Source organism: Peromyscus maniculatus, chromosome 5 (assembly GCF_049852395.1).
Source record: "Peromyscus maniculatus bairdii isolate BWxNUB_F1_BW_parent chromosome 5, HU_Pman_BW_mat_3.1, whole genome shotgun sequence".
Classification (NCBI taxonomy): domain Eukaryota; kingdom Metazoa; phylum Chordata; class Mammalia; order Rodentia; family Cricetidae; genus Peromyscus; species Peromyscus maniculatus.
Genome location: NC_134856.1, coordinates 11901337 through 11916085, shown reverse-complemented (window position 1 = coordinate 11916085; position 14749 = coordinate 11901337). Strand labels below are relative to the sequence as shown.

Sequence of the window (14749 nt, the reverse complement as noted above, 5' to 3'; positions counted from 1 at the left end):
TATAAGATGAATGAATAGACAGTAGACTGCTGGGGAAACAGATGATGTGCTGGCTAGTTTTTGTCATCTTGACACAAACTAGAGTCACCTAAGCTGGGGGAATCTCAATTGTAGAATCTCCTCCATTAGTTTGGCCTGTGGGCATGTCTATGAGAAATTTTCTTGATTAATGATTGATGTGGGAGGGCCTAGCTCACTGTGGGTGATACCTTCTCTGGACAGGTGGTCCTAGATTGTATGTGATACTTTCCTTAGAGGCCTTGTATTACATGCCCTCACTCCCATCCAATTCCATTTGGTGATTATGTGTAGAAATATAACTTAAAATATACCTGAAAACAAGAATACCATGATATTAAGCTTTGATAAAGCTGGAGGGTTGTCATATAATGTTCTTACTGGGCAGTTTTAGATTTATTTATGGTTTACAGTTATTTCATGTTAAGGAAGCAATGGAAATCAATTTACATCATAAAATTGGCACTGTCCCGAGAGGGGATAAGCTATTTCAGAAGACAGTTGAATGAGTCAAGCCTTGGGCCAAGTACACACAGTAGGAACAGGAGGATGAACACACCTACCATTTTCAGTGTGATTTCCAAAAGCTCCTCCTCTGTCTTCTGGCGAAGGCAGTGAACCATGGCAGCTGACGTGGTGGTTTTACAGCCAGCAAGAGCAGCCACTTTCTGTAAGAGATCAGGGGTCAAGAGCCAATCTTTCCCTCCCTCCATGCAGACTGTGGCTTCTAGCCCATGCCTGACTTCTGAAGAAGGTAGAGGGTTGCTGACAGGAGTCTAAAGAAACAAGCGTGGGGGTTGGGTACCAGAAAGTACCTCTACTACTGACTAGAGCATAGATTTGAATTGGTTACACAATATCTATGTCTCTGTTACCTTGTCCTGATTTAAAAAAAGGGCACAATGTCCATTCCCAGGACCACTAAAGGGATGAGGGAAATACTCAAAGTAAAATGCCTCTTAAGAAGCTGTTGGATGTTAAAGGGTTAAATCAAGAATTTCACCATCTGGTTTTAATCCTCCCCTCTACCATTTGGCATGCCATTCAATCTCTGTGTTTCCCTTCCCATCACCCACAGATGGGGGTGGTGATTAGATGTGACATGCTCAGGAAGTGACCATGTCTCCTGTACACTAAAATGTGTGCAGAATTGCTGGAGCCCTAGATAACATACTCAACACGAAACTTTTAATAAATGTAGAGTGTGGCTTAGATGTAGGTAAGAAATCAGCCCTTCTTATTCATTCATTCTTATTTCAGGCAGCCCTTGAGCACCTCAGCTCAACCTTGCAGCAAGAAAGACAAGGATCTTGCAGCAAGGATGAGGACCCAAGGTGGCAGACTAAGGGGTGTAGTAGCTGTCCTGGGTGACACCCACCTTAGCTATAGGTCTGGCATCTATCCCATACAGGCAAGGATTGAGGATGACGCTGCTCTGGGAGATGGCCCTGTGGAAGAGGTTCTTGGCCAGTGGGGTTAACACCTGGCGGGGGAGAGAGAAGAGAGTTTGCACAGAAATGGAGTCATCTGAACTCACTTGTCTTTAAGGCTCTGTCCATCAGCTCCACTGTCATGGCCATTCTCCTGGGGACCCAGTGCAGTGCAAATGTATCCTGTTTCTAAGTTCACTCTGGAACCACCTCCTCCAAAAGACCCTCAGCCCAGTAAAGACAGAACCCCAAATAAGAACTGAACAACAACATGGCAAGAACCTTTCACTATAATCAAACCACTGGAAAGATGATTTGACAATTCTTAGTCACAAATTATGCTTCAGAATTATATTACTCAGAATTTATCCCAAGAGAGGTGATCGTGGAGGCTCATAAAAAATGTGTGCTCCTGATATTCATAATATTAAAATCATAAGTCAGAATTCCAATGCGATTGTGCAAATGATGTTTTATTTTCATTGTGGAATACTATGTAATTATAAAAAAAGATAATAATACAGAAAACTGCTTCCCATTTAAGGAAATATTTGTTGCCAAATAGCTTAGAATGGGCAAGAATTGGTTTTTCAGTCAAGGTTGGCCTTTATCTTGCGGCCTTTAAACCTCAGCTTTCAGAGTGATAGAACTAGAGACACACACCATAACCCAGCTTCTTGGGGTTTATTTACACTTTATCTCTAAAGTATGAACATTTCATTTGAAATTCAAAATATGAAATTAATGTGTTTGAAAAATGCAGTAATGGGCTGATTCTCTGCTCAGCTTTGAGGGAGCTAGAGTGGTCCTAGGAGTCACCAATGCTTTCCATAGCTCCCCTCAGTGCCCTCCAGTTCTATGTTGCACCATATAACTCAGTCCCAGAGACTGCCACCTTCCCTCTTGGGCTTGGAAAAGCCACCTGAGGACACCTTTGCTTCTTCTGGGTGCCCAAGTCCCTTCACTGTGTAGACCCAGGCTGAAACCAAACAATTACACTCATGCCCTCGGCTTTTCCTATTTGGAGTTTACATCCAACACTTCTTGAGAGAAATTAACTCCAAGGTTAGTCTAACTCACAAAGAAAACTCGAATAAGTCAGAAGTGGGAAAGTAGCATGGTGCAGTATACAAATGGTGTTTGTTATGGCCCATGACACGAAGCTGAGCTCCGAGGTCCCTAGGAGCTGAGGAAAGTTTAGCCCTTAGCCATCCACCAGCTAACACTGATCAATAAGTAGAGTGAACCTGAATCTGGCTTAGGAGAGGAGAAGTGCCAAGGCTGGATGCGCTGGTCTGTAAGAGGTCTCATCGCAGACAGCAAGTCTGGACATGAGGTCTGGTATCAGGAACACTTACAAGAACAGAGATACGTTCGCCTCCTGCTGACTCTCCAAAGATGGTCACAGAGCCTGGGTTGCCCCCAAAGTTGACAATGTTGTCCTGGATCCAGCGCAGTGCAGCCACCTGATCCAAGTGACCCCAGTTCCCCCGGCTGTGTTCATCCCCTGTGCTGTGGGACAATAGTGGGTAGAGTTAGACATGGCATGACCGTGTTCTAAGGGCTAGAGAGAGACTGGTGCTCTCTGAGTTTTCTGAAATAAGGCCAGCTCTACATCACTGACAAGAGTGTTCCCCTGCCACTCATCTCCACAGCAATGTACTGAGAGGATTCTATGTTCAGGAGGTCAGGAGCCACCATGCATACAACCAGGGTTTAAAATGTACAGCTCATCTGAGAAGAAAACACATGAAATCTCTGTCTACATTTGGCTCTTACTGCACACCACAGGCCAACAGGTGCAAACAATATAATGACAGATAATGGAAAAACATAATTGTGTAAAGAGGACACAGGAGTGGAGCATGAGTTTTATGAAAAGAAGAAGACTATCCCCTCCCCACTTCCAGGCATCCTGCCTCACCATGTGATCTACCTGTATGTTCGGATCCCCTTTTTGTATCATGTTGTAACACAGCCCAGGGCTCGCACCCATGGCTCGTTGATGCAACCACAGAGTCTTGGACCTTGAATATCTCAAATCTAAGCTAAATAAATAGCTGAGTTAGATTGCACAACAAGGAAAGACGTCTTCAAGGCAGTGTCACTTACTGCAAACCTGAAGAAATCGTGTATATGGGTTGTGCTGGTTCTTCTTGCCAACTTAACACAGTCAAGAACTGTCTGGGAAGAGGGAAACTCAATCGAAGAATGTCCCAGATCAGATTGGCTTGTGCCTATGTCTGTGAGATTGCTGTGATTGCTGATTGATGTGGGATAGCCCAGCCCACAGGGAATGGCACCATCCCTAGGTAGGTGGGTCTGGGCTACGTAAGAAAGATGGCTGAGTATGAGCCATGTAAAAAGCCAGTAATCCGCATCCCTCCTGGTTTCTGCTTCAGTTCCTGTTCAATTTCCTGCTCTGACTTCCCTCAGTGATATATTAGAGCTTGAAAGCATAAACCAAATAAGCCCCTTTTCCCCCAAGTTGCTTTTGGTCAGAGTGTTTTGTCATAGCAACAGAAAGCAAATTAGGGCATGTGTTTTGTATAGCTGAAGAAGAGAACTGCAGTTAGGAGGCACAAAAGATACAAAGGACTCAGAGTCACAGGAACAAAAGTATAAGTGCAGCTGGTATGAGATACAGTCAGAATGAGTGCTACAGCCTTGGCAAGGACATCAGTGTCATTATAAATAACACAGTAGCATTGTGTAGAGAAATAAAGTTACTTAATCTGCCTCAGAGCACTCTGGGCCTTGTGCAGAACAGATATAGCATTAGAGTAGCTATTTATAACAGTGGATGGTTGTAACAATATTAGGCTTGACACATGGGCTTTGACTAAGGTTGTAACAAGGCCTTTCACTAATTGCTAGGATTTGCATATAGTTTGCCCACCAAGGGTTCAGTGTGGGAGTCCTGGGCTATGTTGTATCAACATTTGGCAATAATAGGACTTGTGAAAGTTGAGGCCAGGGGAAGGTTATTTGGTCACAGGGAAGGAACTAATGTAGCTCTCCTGAGACTATGATTGCTTCTCCAGGGAATGAGATTTTATGAAAAGAGGAAGATTATCCCCCTCTCACTTCCAGGCATCCTGCCTCACCATGTGATCTACCTGTATGTTCAGACCATCTTTTTGTATCATGTTGTAACACAGCTAAGGGCTCGCACCAATGGTTTGTTGATACAACCACACAGTTTTGGACTTTGAATATCTCAAATCTAAGCTAAATAAATAAGTTTGAACTCCATATAATGTCATTGTCTCATTTTTGTTGTTATCATAACAGAAACAGACTTATTTAAGGACTAATATGTAGAGAGGAATATTTATATATCACCTGAAGAAGCCCCAGATGCCTAGACGATACTGAATGACCACTACAACCACATTTTCATGGACAGCAAGGGGCAGTCCATCATAGGTTGATGCTCCATCTATCACCAGTCCACCTCCATGAATCCACACCATCACCTGGACAAGAACATAATCACACAGGTCACAGGTAGCAGAACCGCAGAGACTGCAGAAGTCATCAGGTTTGGCCCACCTGCACCTAGGCTGTGACTTAAGGACCTCACCCTAAGCACACCAATGTCCAGAAAGGCTGCAATAGGCAGTCACCCTCCTTTCCAACTCTCTCAGGTCAGCCTAAAATGCTAGAACACTCAATGTTCCTCATTTCCATCCTTCAAAAATTTCAAATTGAGAAAACCACCATGAAAACAGCAAGGACCAAGGATGCCGTGTCCTTCCCACAATCCCATGACCTCATGCCTAGACTATTCAGCCAACTGAACACAAGCAAGAGGCAGCCATGGGACTGCCACTTCATTTCAAAACACTGACCTCTCAGGAATAAGTTCAACTTCTCTGCTGGGAAGTGATTATCTGGTGAGGAACACACCAGCCTGATGGTACTGCTTCCAAAGTGCCTCCTTAGCACACCCGGATCCTCCCACCCCCTAAGCCCAGCTCACTGTTACTTTCTTGGGGATGTCTCCAGTCTTTGGGTAACATTATTCAAAAAACTACTTTGTACAAAAGACTGATAAAACTAGAGGGTAAAAGGGTGCAAAAAATTTCAATTTGTGTGTGTGTGTGTGTGTGTGTGTGTGTGTGTGTGCTTTAACAAATAGAGCAGAAAAGAAATGAGAGTTTATGAAATCCTCTTTGTTTAAAAGAAATAATAATCTGTACTATGAACCAAGAATTGCACTAAGCAGAAGAAATAATTTCTATTTGAATAATGCCCCATGCATCAGCTAAGAAATGAAAGTGCTCTGCCTGCCCAAATTCCATAGCTAATAAGAAGTAGTAGTGGGGCTTGGCCAGGCCATATGGCCCAACACTGTGTACTGAGCTCCTGATCCCTGCTGCCCATGGCCACAACACCGTGAGTGCTGCGGGCCGCAGGAATATCATAAGAACTCAGCTGGTTATGGCAAAGTCACTACCTGGAGGAATCATGGAATTCCTCCAGAGGAAGCCAAATCCCAAGGAGTTTGGTGTTACTTGGCTTGTTGTATATCAGCTGTATTCTGTTATGAAAATCATGTGTGCCTTCATAGTTTTCCCAATTGACTTTTCCCTAAGAAGGGCTAACAGTGTGGACTGATCACTCTCTGGACATACACATTCCAGGTATTTGGAGAACAGCCTCAGGAAAGGCTTTCTCTGCACTCAGATATCTCCCCTAGCCACTTTCAAGGACTAAAGGAGACATCGCCCAGGTGGTCACCCAATTTCCGAGGATTAACAGTGATAACAACCCACAGGCGAGTCTCCTGACTTAAGGTAAATTCCACAAGGGGACACCGCCTAGGTCAGGTAGACATTAAGTAATAGCTTTACACAATTTAGCTCAGACCCCTCCTTTCTTACAGCCTTACTAACTTTATAGACCTCTAACTACTTACCTAACCACTTCTAGGAATATTTAGATAACCTTCTGTGCTAACAGCTATGCTCAGCCAGAACTCCCAGTTCAAGCCTCCCTGTAATTATCATTATTGGTAGCATCCGGCCAGGTCCATCACAGGATGGAGGAAAGTACCTTATCAGAGATACCTCTGTACTCTCTAAGAACAGACTTAAGCATCCAGGCTACCTGTTTGAGAAGGCCTGGTGGATGTGCTAATTAAGCTTAACTTCCTCCTTTCCCAAACCTTACCTCCAGTTCCAGATCTCCCTTTAACTATCACCAGAGGCATCTAGCTGTACACAGGTTGCCTAGAGACTGAGCACACTTTCCCCCACCCTGCAGAAAAACGGCAGACAGCTTGGACAGATAGGAGCCACAGGAAAAAAGAAGACAGTTTTATTTTCTCCCATTGACCTAGCAACTTATAGATTTTTAACATCCTTTACCAAACACATTTAAGATTATAGTTGTGCACGTAAGATCCCTCTTCTTAGATATTACCCATATTTAGCCTTTAGTTAATTCATTAGTCACTTCCCCTTTGGGTCACAAATGGTAATTAACAACTAGTGCCCTTCTTTGTAATTCTTATCAACCCTCCATTTGATCCTGATAGTGGACAATCACTGCCTGAGGAAGTTCAGGCTGAGTGTCCTGGGTGGAGGGGAGGATTGTGATTTTGGGGAGATATATAACTGTAAAGAAGAGGACAGAGGGGGGTGAGAAGAGAATGGAAGAACGAGATGGGTAAGAACTTGAGAGGAATAAACTGAGATGGGGAAGAAGTAGATTGAAGGGCTACAGGAGAGTACTAGAGAAACAAGATGGAAGATGAGGAAGAGCCAGATGAGAGAGAAGGAGACGGGAGAGGAGATGATATGGGAAGGAACAAGATGGATGAGAACCTAGAAGGGACAGAACTATATGAAGGAATTAGATAGAACATAGAGGGGACAGTAGATAAATATAGAGAAATCAGGCAAGAAAGGAGCTAGACATGAGAACAGAACTAAAGCTGTGTATAAAGGATGTTATGCCAGGAGAATTAAAGCGAATGGACCAAAGAACTCTGCGTGCGTAGACTGATTTACCGACCTTAAAGAATAGATTCTCAGCTGGTTGATAGATCCTTCCGCGGACCCTGGAAAGGAGACTATTAGGGGCTGGACCCCAATAGTCCCCAACACGTGAGTCAGCAGTTGGAGCAGGAGACAAAGACAGGACCTGAATTTAACCCCAGACCCTGTGGCTCTTGGACCTCTGTCGTAAGTAGAGGGTCTCCTGCCTCTAGGTTCTCAGAGTCCCTGTCCCCTTGCTCACACAACCAGGTTCTTCTCCAGCTCCAGTAGCAACTAGGTCAAGGCCATCTTATAACGAAAGCGGGAGGTCAGGGCTGGTAGGCAATGGCACACTGAGCAGATTGTAAGACTGGTGAGACTGTGTGGTCCTTCATGACAGGCCGTGTGAGAATGGTATGTCCTTGATTTCCCTGACTGCAAGTGTGGCTGTGTGGGAGGCACTGAGTATACAAGAAATGGGTGGAGAATTCCGAGTTTGAGTGAGAGAACATTTATCCCCACCTTCCCATACATTGAAAAGCAGAGTAGGGCCTAATATTAGTCCAAAATTTCAAAGTTTCTTCTCCCTACTCCTGTCAATGGAAACTGGCGGGAGTTGGCATTTGACTTGTTACAACTCAGGAATTGCCTCATTGCCAAAGCCCCTTTCCCAACTGCCGGCTGATGAACGGCAGCCTGCCCCATCTCAGGCCCTTCCTTTATATGGGAAATGCTGACTCACTCCATCATCAGCCTGTGCCAAAGGCAGTTACTGATAACAGCGACCTACAATAAAACCCAGGATTACTGAGCCACAATAGGGTGCTTCTAATTGCCCTCAGCTCCTCCCCTCACACTTTTATCACAGGCCAATGTGAGTTATCACAGGTACTATGGGTAGAAAGGTGACATTCCAGTTACTTTTGCTACTCCTTATGAAACAGCAGTTTTTTGTTTGTTTTGTTTTAAAGGTAGAAAGACCCATGCTATTACCCTGCCTACCCACTGTGGGCCCTAGTTTCTCCCACCAGAATATCAGTTTCTCTTATTCTCATGTAAACTACCACATAGAACTTTTTTTTAAATGTGTTTTTTCAGCTTAAGTTTATTGAAATTATGTCTTAGCTGCTCTGGGATCACATTATGACTCTAGTAACTTGACATCATTGTCCTTGTCAGTGTGAGAGAGTTTGGAAGTGTAAGATGTACGGCTCAGATGCAGGGCAACCTCCAGCAGAGTCTGGTGCACTTATACAGACAGGAAAGAAAGCTTTGCTTTTCCGGTGGTTAACAGAAGGTTTGGATTGAGGCCTAGACTATGTGTCCTCACCCCCAGATCCCTCATCCCCTTCCAGTGTCACAGAAGAGCCCGATGCTAGAACCCACAAGTCTGGACCAGGGGTCCCCATGCTTACCGGCAGCCTGCTGCTCTTTGTCAAGTCAGCAGGAGTGTAAATATTTAGGTAGAGGCAGTCCTCAGAAAACGTGTGAGGAATCGTCTCCTTTCTGTTGGTGAAGTGCTCTGCGATTGTCTGTGCTGCCGCTGGGTCTTGGGAGCACCTGGGAAGGAGAGAACACCTGAGTTTCCACCAGATGGAAGCTGGGCATGTTGTCTGAGGCTCAGCCTTGTACCAGGGAGGTCTGAGCTTATAAATGAGGCTGGTATCAGTGTGTACGAACCTCTGAATTCTCTTGTGCCTTCCAACTCTGCAGAGTGAGAAGGACTTGACACCTTTCTCATTCCCCGGGCCTTTGGATATCCCAGGTCCAGAAGAGAAGAAGAGCTTCACATGCTGGCGTAGCCTGTTCTTGAACATGACATCTCCTGCATGGCCAGGACTGATGTCATGTTCAAGCCTCTAGTGGGCTTCATACAGTGGGTTACAGGGTGACATGGTACTCCATCAGGTAAATATCTTTTAACCCTTGGGAAACTTTCATCACCTAGTGCTATTACTTCTAATGACAAACACATACACTGTACAGGTCAGGAACTGTGTTTTATGAGTAAGCTTAGGAAAACTACATTTTTGCTCTGCTTCAACTACTGATATGCTGGGTGACCTAGTGTTGGCATCCACAGAGGTTTCCTAGTGAGATCTGAGCTTGCTTTACACAGCAGGGCTGCATTGGGGGATGGATGGCTTGACCACGTGCATGGTCATCAGGTGTCTGGAATGGTCTGCACTGACTGTGCTGGGGGGTGTGTTTTGCTCCACCCCTTGGCATTCCTTTAAAAGCCCTTTGGCAGAGACAATCAGGGCCCAATGGATTAGGATTCAGGCCCTCCCGAGGTGATCCTGTGTTTTCTATCTGTTTCTCTCTCCTCTAAATTTCTATCTAATATTTCCTGCTGCTCCTGCTCAAGAGTGCCCTGGGGGAAAGTGGTGGTGGGATGGCCACCCATACCTTAGGTAAATTATTTCCTCCACTGGGACTCAAAATGCCAGGTCCAGAGAGAAGTATTGACCCTAAGGGTCCTGCTGCCCTGGCCTGCTAAGAGTCTACCTTTTTCGTAGCCCAGCAATCACTGCCAGCTGCCCTGATAAGAGAGCTCAAAGGTCCAATACAGAGTTGAAGTGATGGCAATTATAAGTCCTTCAAGCATGCGAGCACTTACTCTTAATGAATAAAAGCCACATAAGGCCCACATCAACCCAACATCTATTATTATCCCCATTCATAGAATAAAATCTGAGGCACAGTGTTAGACAACTGCCCCAAGGACACTTAGTCAGTGTGCTGGTTTAAATGAGAATGGCCTGCATAGGTTCACACATTTGAATGCTTGGTACTCGGTAGCTGAAGTTTTCCTGGTCCTGCCTGGCCCACGGTCAGGACAAATCTCTCTCACCCGCCAGTCCCACAGCCAAGTAAACACACAGAGACTTATACTACTTATAAACTGCATGGCCTTGGCAGGCTTCTTGCTATCTAGTTCTTATTTCTTAAATTAACCCATTTTTATAAATCTATACCTTGCCATGTGGCTCGTGGCTTACTGGTACTTTCACATCTCGCTTCCTCTGTGTCTGGCTGGCGACTCCTGCCTCAGCCTTCCAGTTCCCAGAATTCTCTTCTTTCTTTGTCCTGCCTATATTTCCTGTCTGTCTACTGGCCAATCAGCATTTTATTTATCAATCAATCATCCACATCAGTACCCAGCTGACAAAACTGTTCGGGAAGGATTAGGAGGTGTAGCCTTATTGGAGGAGGTGTGTCTCTGGGTATAGGCTTGAGGTTTCAAAACCCCACACCATTCCTTGTTAGGTCCCCCAACTCTGGCCTGTGGTTGATGTTTTAAGATTTGAGCATTCAGCTACTGCTCCAGCACCATTTCTGCCAGAATGTTACCATGCTCCCTGCCTTGATGGTTGTGGACTCATCCTCTGAAACTATAAGCCCTCAATAAACTTTTTCTTCTATAGTTGCCTTGGTCATGGTGTTTACACAGCAAATAGAGAAGGAGCTACTAAAGTTGTGGGCCTTTGCTCATATTTACAAGGACAATGTCCCCAAATAGGGCCCCAGTGGCTTACAAAGGAGGGTAGGAGGTGGCATTCTTCACGAAGCTCCAGGGCTCTGCAGGCTCTGGTGGAGCAAACCTCAGGGATCCAAGAGGAGGCTTGGCAAAGGGGACTCCCAGGAAGACGGCCACAGGCTGTGTGAATCCTTCTAAGTGGACATACTTCCCCAGGACTTTGCCATGAACAGTGTTCACCACAGGTGGTGAGGATGGGTACCCTGCTGGACACGGAGAAAATGAGTACAGATCAGAAGAGAAAGGTCAGACCTGGGTTCCAGGCAGGCTTTGTCACTTTCTAGGTATATGATCTTGAACAAGTCACCTCAATCCTCTAGGCTATGGTTTTATTTCATGTAAAATAAAATATGAGCTGCATGCTGGATGAGACAATGAACAGGGGTGACCATGTCCTTGGGAGGCTGACCTCATTAGAAGGACCAGGTAAGAACAAGGTTGTAACTTGGGAGAGGGATAGGAAGTAAATACTGAAATTAGAAGGAATGAGGCTTTCTTATTGATGTCATCATAGAGAACCTCAGACTTACAGCAGCGGTGGGAAGATGAAAAGGGACGGTTATTATGCAAGAATAAGCATTAAGTGCAGAGGCCTAGAGACAGCATAACACAGGACATTACTGGGAAGAGAAAATGGCATATAAATACCACAAGAATCTTGTATTATCAGATGCACATCAGGAAGGACCCTGAATCCCTGGCTAGAGGGCTTTATTTAGTAGACAAATAAATAGAATAAAATAGCTATGGGATCAAGAACACAACAAGGTTCTAGAATATCCATTTCAAAGCTTTAAACATGACTATCCAGAGGGAGAAAGATGGGGCATCAGGCCTCTGAATACCCATTGACTCCATTCTTACTCAGCACAGTCTTTCCTTATCTCCCCCTCAAATTCTCATTTGTCCTCTTTCTACCCACTGAGGGTCTCCAACTTTTGCTTTGTGATACTTTTCCCTCAAGATCAATGAAATAAGCCCACATGATTTTGGGAGCATCTGTTATCAAGAATAGCCAGTAATGTTGAACCTCTATAGCAAACCATATTATAAAATCATGTCCATGAATTGGTTTACTAAAAGAAAATTCCCTTTGATTTCAGGCCACCAGTCCCACTGAGTTACCTTTTCTGAGAAGCATGCTTGTTAAAATGTCCATGGGTAGCAGAATTGCTATTCTGTGTGAATTCCAAGGGTCTACACTAGAATAGACTCTTCCATAATTAGGGAAAACAGTTATACAGGTCTGAAGATGTATGTGGGGAAATTTAAAAGACAGACTTGATCCCTAACTAGATATGGGGCCAAAGGGAAAGAAGAAGAAGTGAGTGTTACTGGCTCCCTTTAAGACAGGTACAGTTGGAGGCTCTTTGGGCAGGAAGATGCCCCCAAACACGGGAATTTCAATGCTGGAAGGAGGTAAGTGAGGGGTAGGCAGAGTTCACTACCTGAACATGAGGGTACACATTACCAATTTCTATACTGTAGGAAGCGAGTGTGAAGCTCAGGGACAGTTGGAGTCGAATGAGAACACCCACAAGGGCAGTGGCAAATGGAAGGCCAAGGGGAAGGAGGTAGGGACTGGCAAGAGTCCTGAGGAGGAGAAGCCAGACAGAAACCACTGGCTGTGGCCTGTGTTAACTCAATGAACATTTTCTACCCAAATGAAGTGGGAAGAATCTAGATTGCTCTGGGTAGAAAATGGGATGTATGGGATGGAAGCATAAACACAAATACAGCTGTTGCTTAAATAATATGGAATGTGCTGTGGGATGTCTTTCTGTGGGCTATGAATATGTGTTGCTAAGATTGATTGATAAATAAAGCTGTTTGACCAATGGCAACGTAGAGTAAGATTAGGCGGTACATTCGAATGGAAGAGAGAGACGAAAGGACAGTGAGAGAGATGCCAGCCACAGCCCAAGGAGCAACAAGATGCCAGGAGACCAGTAATGCCACAGCCACGGGAAAACACATAGATTAGTAGAAATGGATTAATTTAAGTTGTAAGAGCTAGCTAGTGAGAAGCCTGAGCCAATAGGCCACAGAATTGGTAATTAATATAAGCCTCTGTGTAATTATTTTATAAGCAGCTGTAGGACTGGGTGGGACACAGGAAAACTTCTGACTACAAGAAAGTACACATATTGATCATATACTGTGTGCTGCAAGTACATACCAATGCTCCTTTAAAAGAAGCCTTGCTAAGTAGGAGTTGTCAAGGCCATACTAAAGATGAAGAAAGAGGAGTGGCAAGCAGACTGGATGAACTTCTTAAAGACAGACTGTGGATGGTCATTGTGAGGGGCAAGGGCAATTAGCAGCACAGACATGTTCCACTCCAAATTTGAACCCTTTCTCACTCTGCCTCATACTCTGTCCCAGCCTCTCACACTGTCACATAGCTAAACAGAAGGGAAGTCTAGAAATTTCAACAAGGCCATGACCCTTAATGGGGAAGCACTACTGTAGATTCTGGAGCTAGAGATAGAGTGAGGTATGATTCCAGGAGACCTTGGGTGAGCACACTCCCCTGGAAGCCTCAGTCTCCCTCCATGGCACAGATAGGTGCTGAGGTCCCATGATGAACCCCTGTACTGACCATGGATTTGTTTTCTACACCTGTTGCTTTGACCACTGAGGCCCAGTTCATCTGGGATAAACCGTTAACCCTAGGGTCAAACAACCCCAGAACCATACCCCCAGCCACCTACTTATCCAGGTCTCCTAGTCTGTGCCTCCACTGATCCATCTTGATCACACAGAATTGGGTACAATTAAAATAAACACAGCCTCTAAATTCTCAAATCCTCAGAAAATGCCCCAGCTATCCAAGGTTACAGCACTTTCTCCTGACGCCTCTCTTCTTTGTCCTGTAAACCATGACATAGACCCTTGCCAACAGCTTCTATTCTCAGCCTTCTGACTGACCCCAGCACTATCCCCTCTGCCCTACTTCATTGATGTACCCCCCTTTTCAGGTAACTCCCAGTTTAAAAAAAAAAATCATCTTTTCAAATGCAGCTCTTGTATGATTTTACATGTCAGACTTCCTATGGATAGAGTCAATTTTAAATCCCCCTTTCCTATATCTCCTCTAGACCAATTGCCACTCGGAGTGTTACAGACACAATTACTCATTTCACTCCCACTGCAGCCCCGTGGGGAAGGAGCTGGCACTGCAAAGTTAAGTTCCTCACTCAAGGACATAAAGCTCCAGGGCACCAAGCTTAAATTCACTCATGCTATCTGTCTGTGTCCAGAGGGCAATCACCTCTAAGAAACAGAACTTGTTTTTCATTTCCCTGTATGAGCCTGCACTTGTTGCTGTGGCCCAGGACAAAGAATTTCAAATGTGCACCTGTAAGTACTCACCCTGAGTCATGCAAGCAGTGAGGGAAATCAGGACCAAAGCACAGAGCCACATCATGGAAGGACAGTGGCTCCGGGTCCAGTCAGGTGTCTGGTGCTTGGAGGGAATGCCCTGATCCTGCCCACAGCTATAGACCAACCCCTGAATCCTGCCCACTCAGCCAATTTGCATAAGACAACCAGATGAAGATCCCTGACTAAGAGTTCTGGGTGTCTAGTGGGAACTCGAAGCCACGCCCACCTAGAGTTTACTCTCTCTTGTTTGCACAGTCATTGCCCAACTCTCAGATAACAGAGGCCCATAAACTAACCCAAGGACTCCTTTTTTTTTTCCCTTTTGGCAATAAGATAACAAAATATGTTTAATTTATTAGGGATAAGCTGTCAAGGGGTCAAAGCAC

The 14749-nt window shown here is 44.9% G+C and overlaps 1 protein-coding gene across 2 annotated transcripts in view; it reads right to left on the bottom strand.

Annotated features, from left to right (window-relative positions):
* Nucleotides 1-14518, bottom strand: part of LOC102907148 (liver carboxylesterase 1-like) — a 32244-nt gene extending 17726 nt beyond the window's left edge. Inside the window, exons 1-7 of one of the 2 annotated variants that reach the window (XM_006985197.4) lie at nucleotides 14352-14518; nucleotides 10975-11179; nucleotides 8851-8995; nucleotides 4794-4927; nucleotides 2807-2960; nucleotides 1397-1501; nucleotides 582-686 (exon numbers count right to left, since the gene is read on the bottom strand). In XM_006985197.4, the coding sequence (XP_006985259.3) occupies nucleotides 582-686; nucleotides 1397-1501; nucleotides 2807-2960; nucleotides 4794-4927; nucleotides 8851-8995; nucleotides 10975-11179; nucleotides 14352-14406 (903 nt within the window). In that variant the 5' untranslated portion in view covers nucleotides 14407-14518. Of the gene's footprint in view, nucleotides 1-581; nucleotides 687-1396; nucleotides 1502-2806; nucleotides 2961-4793; nucleotides 4928-8850; nucleotides 8996-10974; nucleotides 11183-14351 lie in introns of both variants that reach the window. The other variant, XM_006985196.4, reaches the window with a different exon arrangement.
* Between the last annotated feature and the right edge of the window lie 231 nt (nucleotides 14519-14749).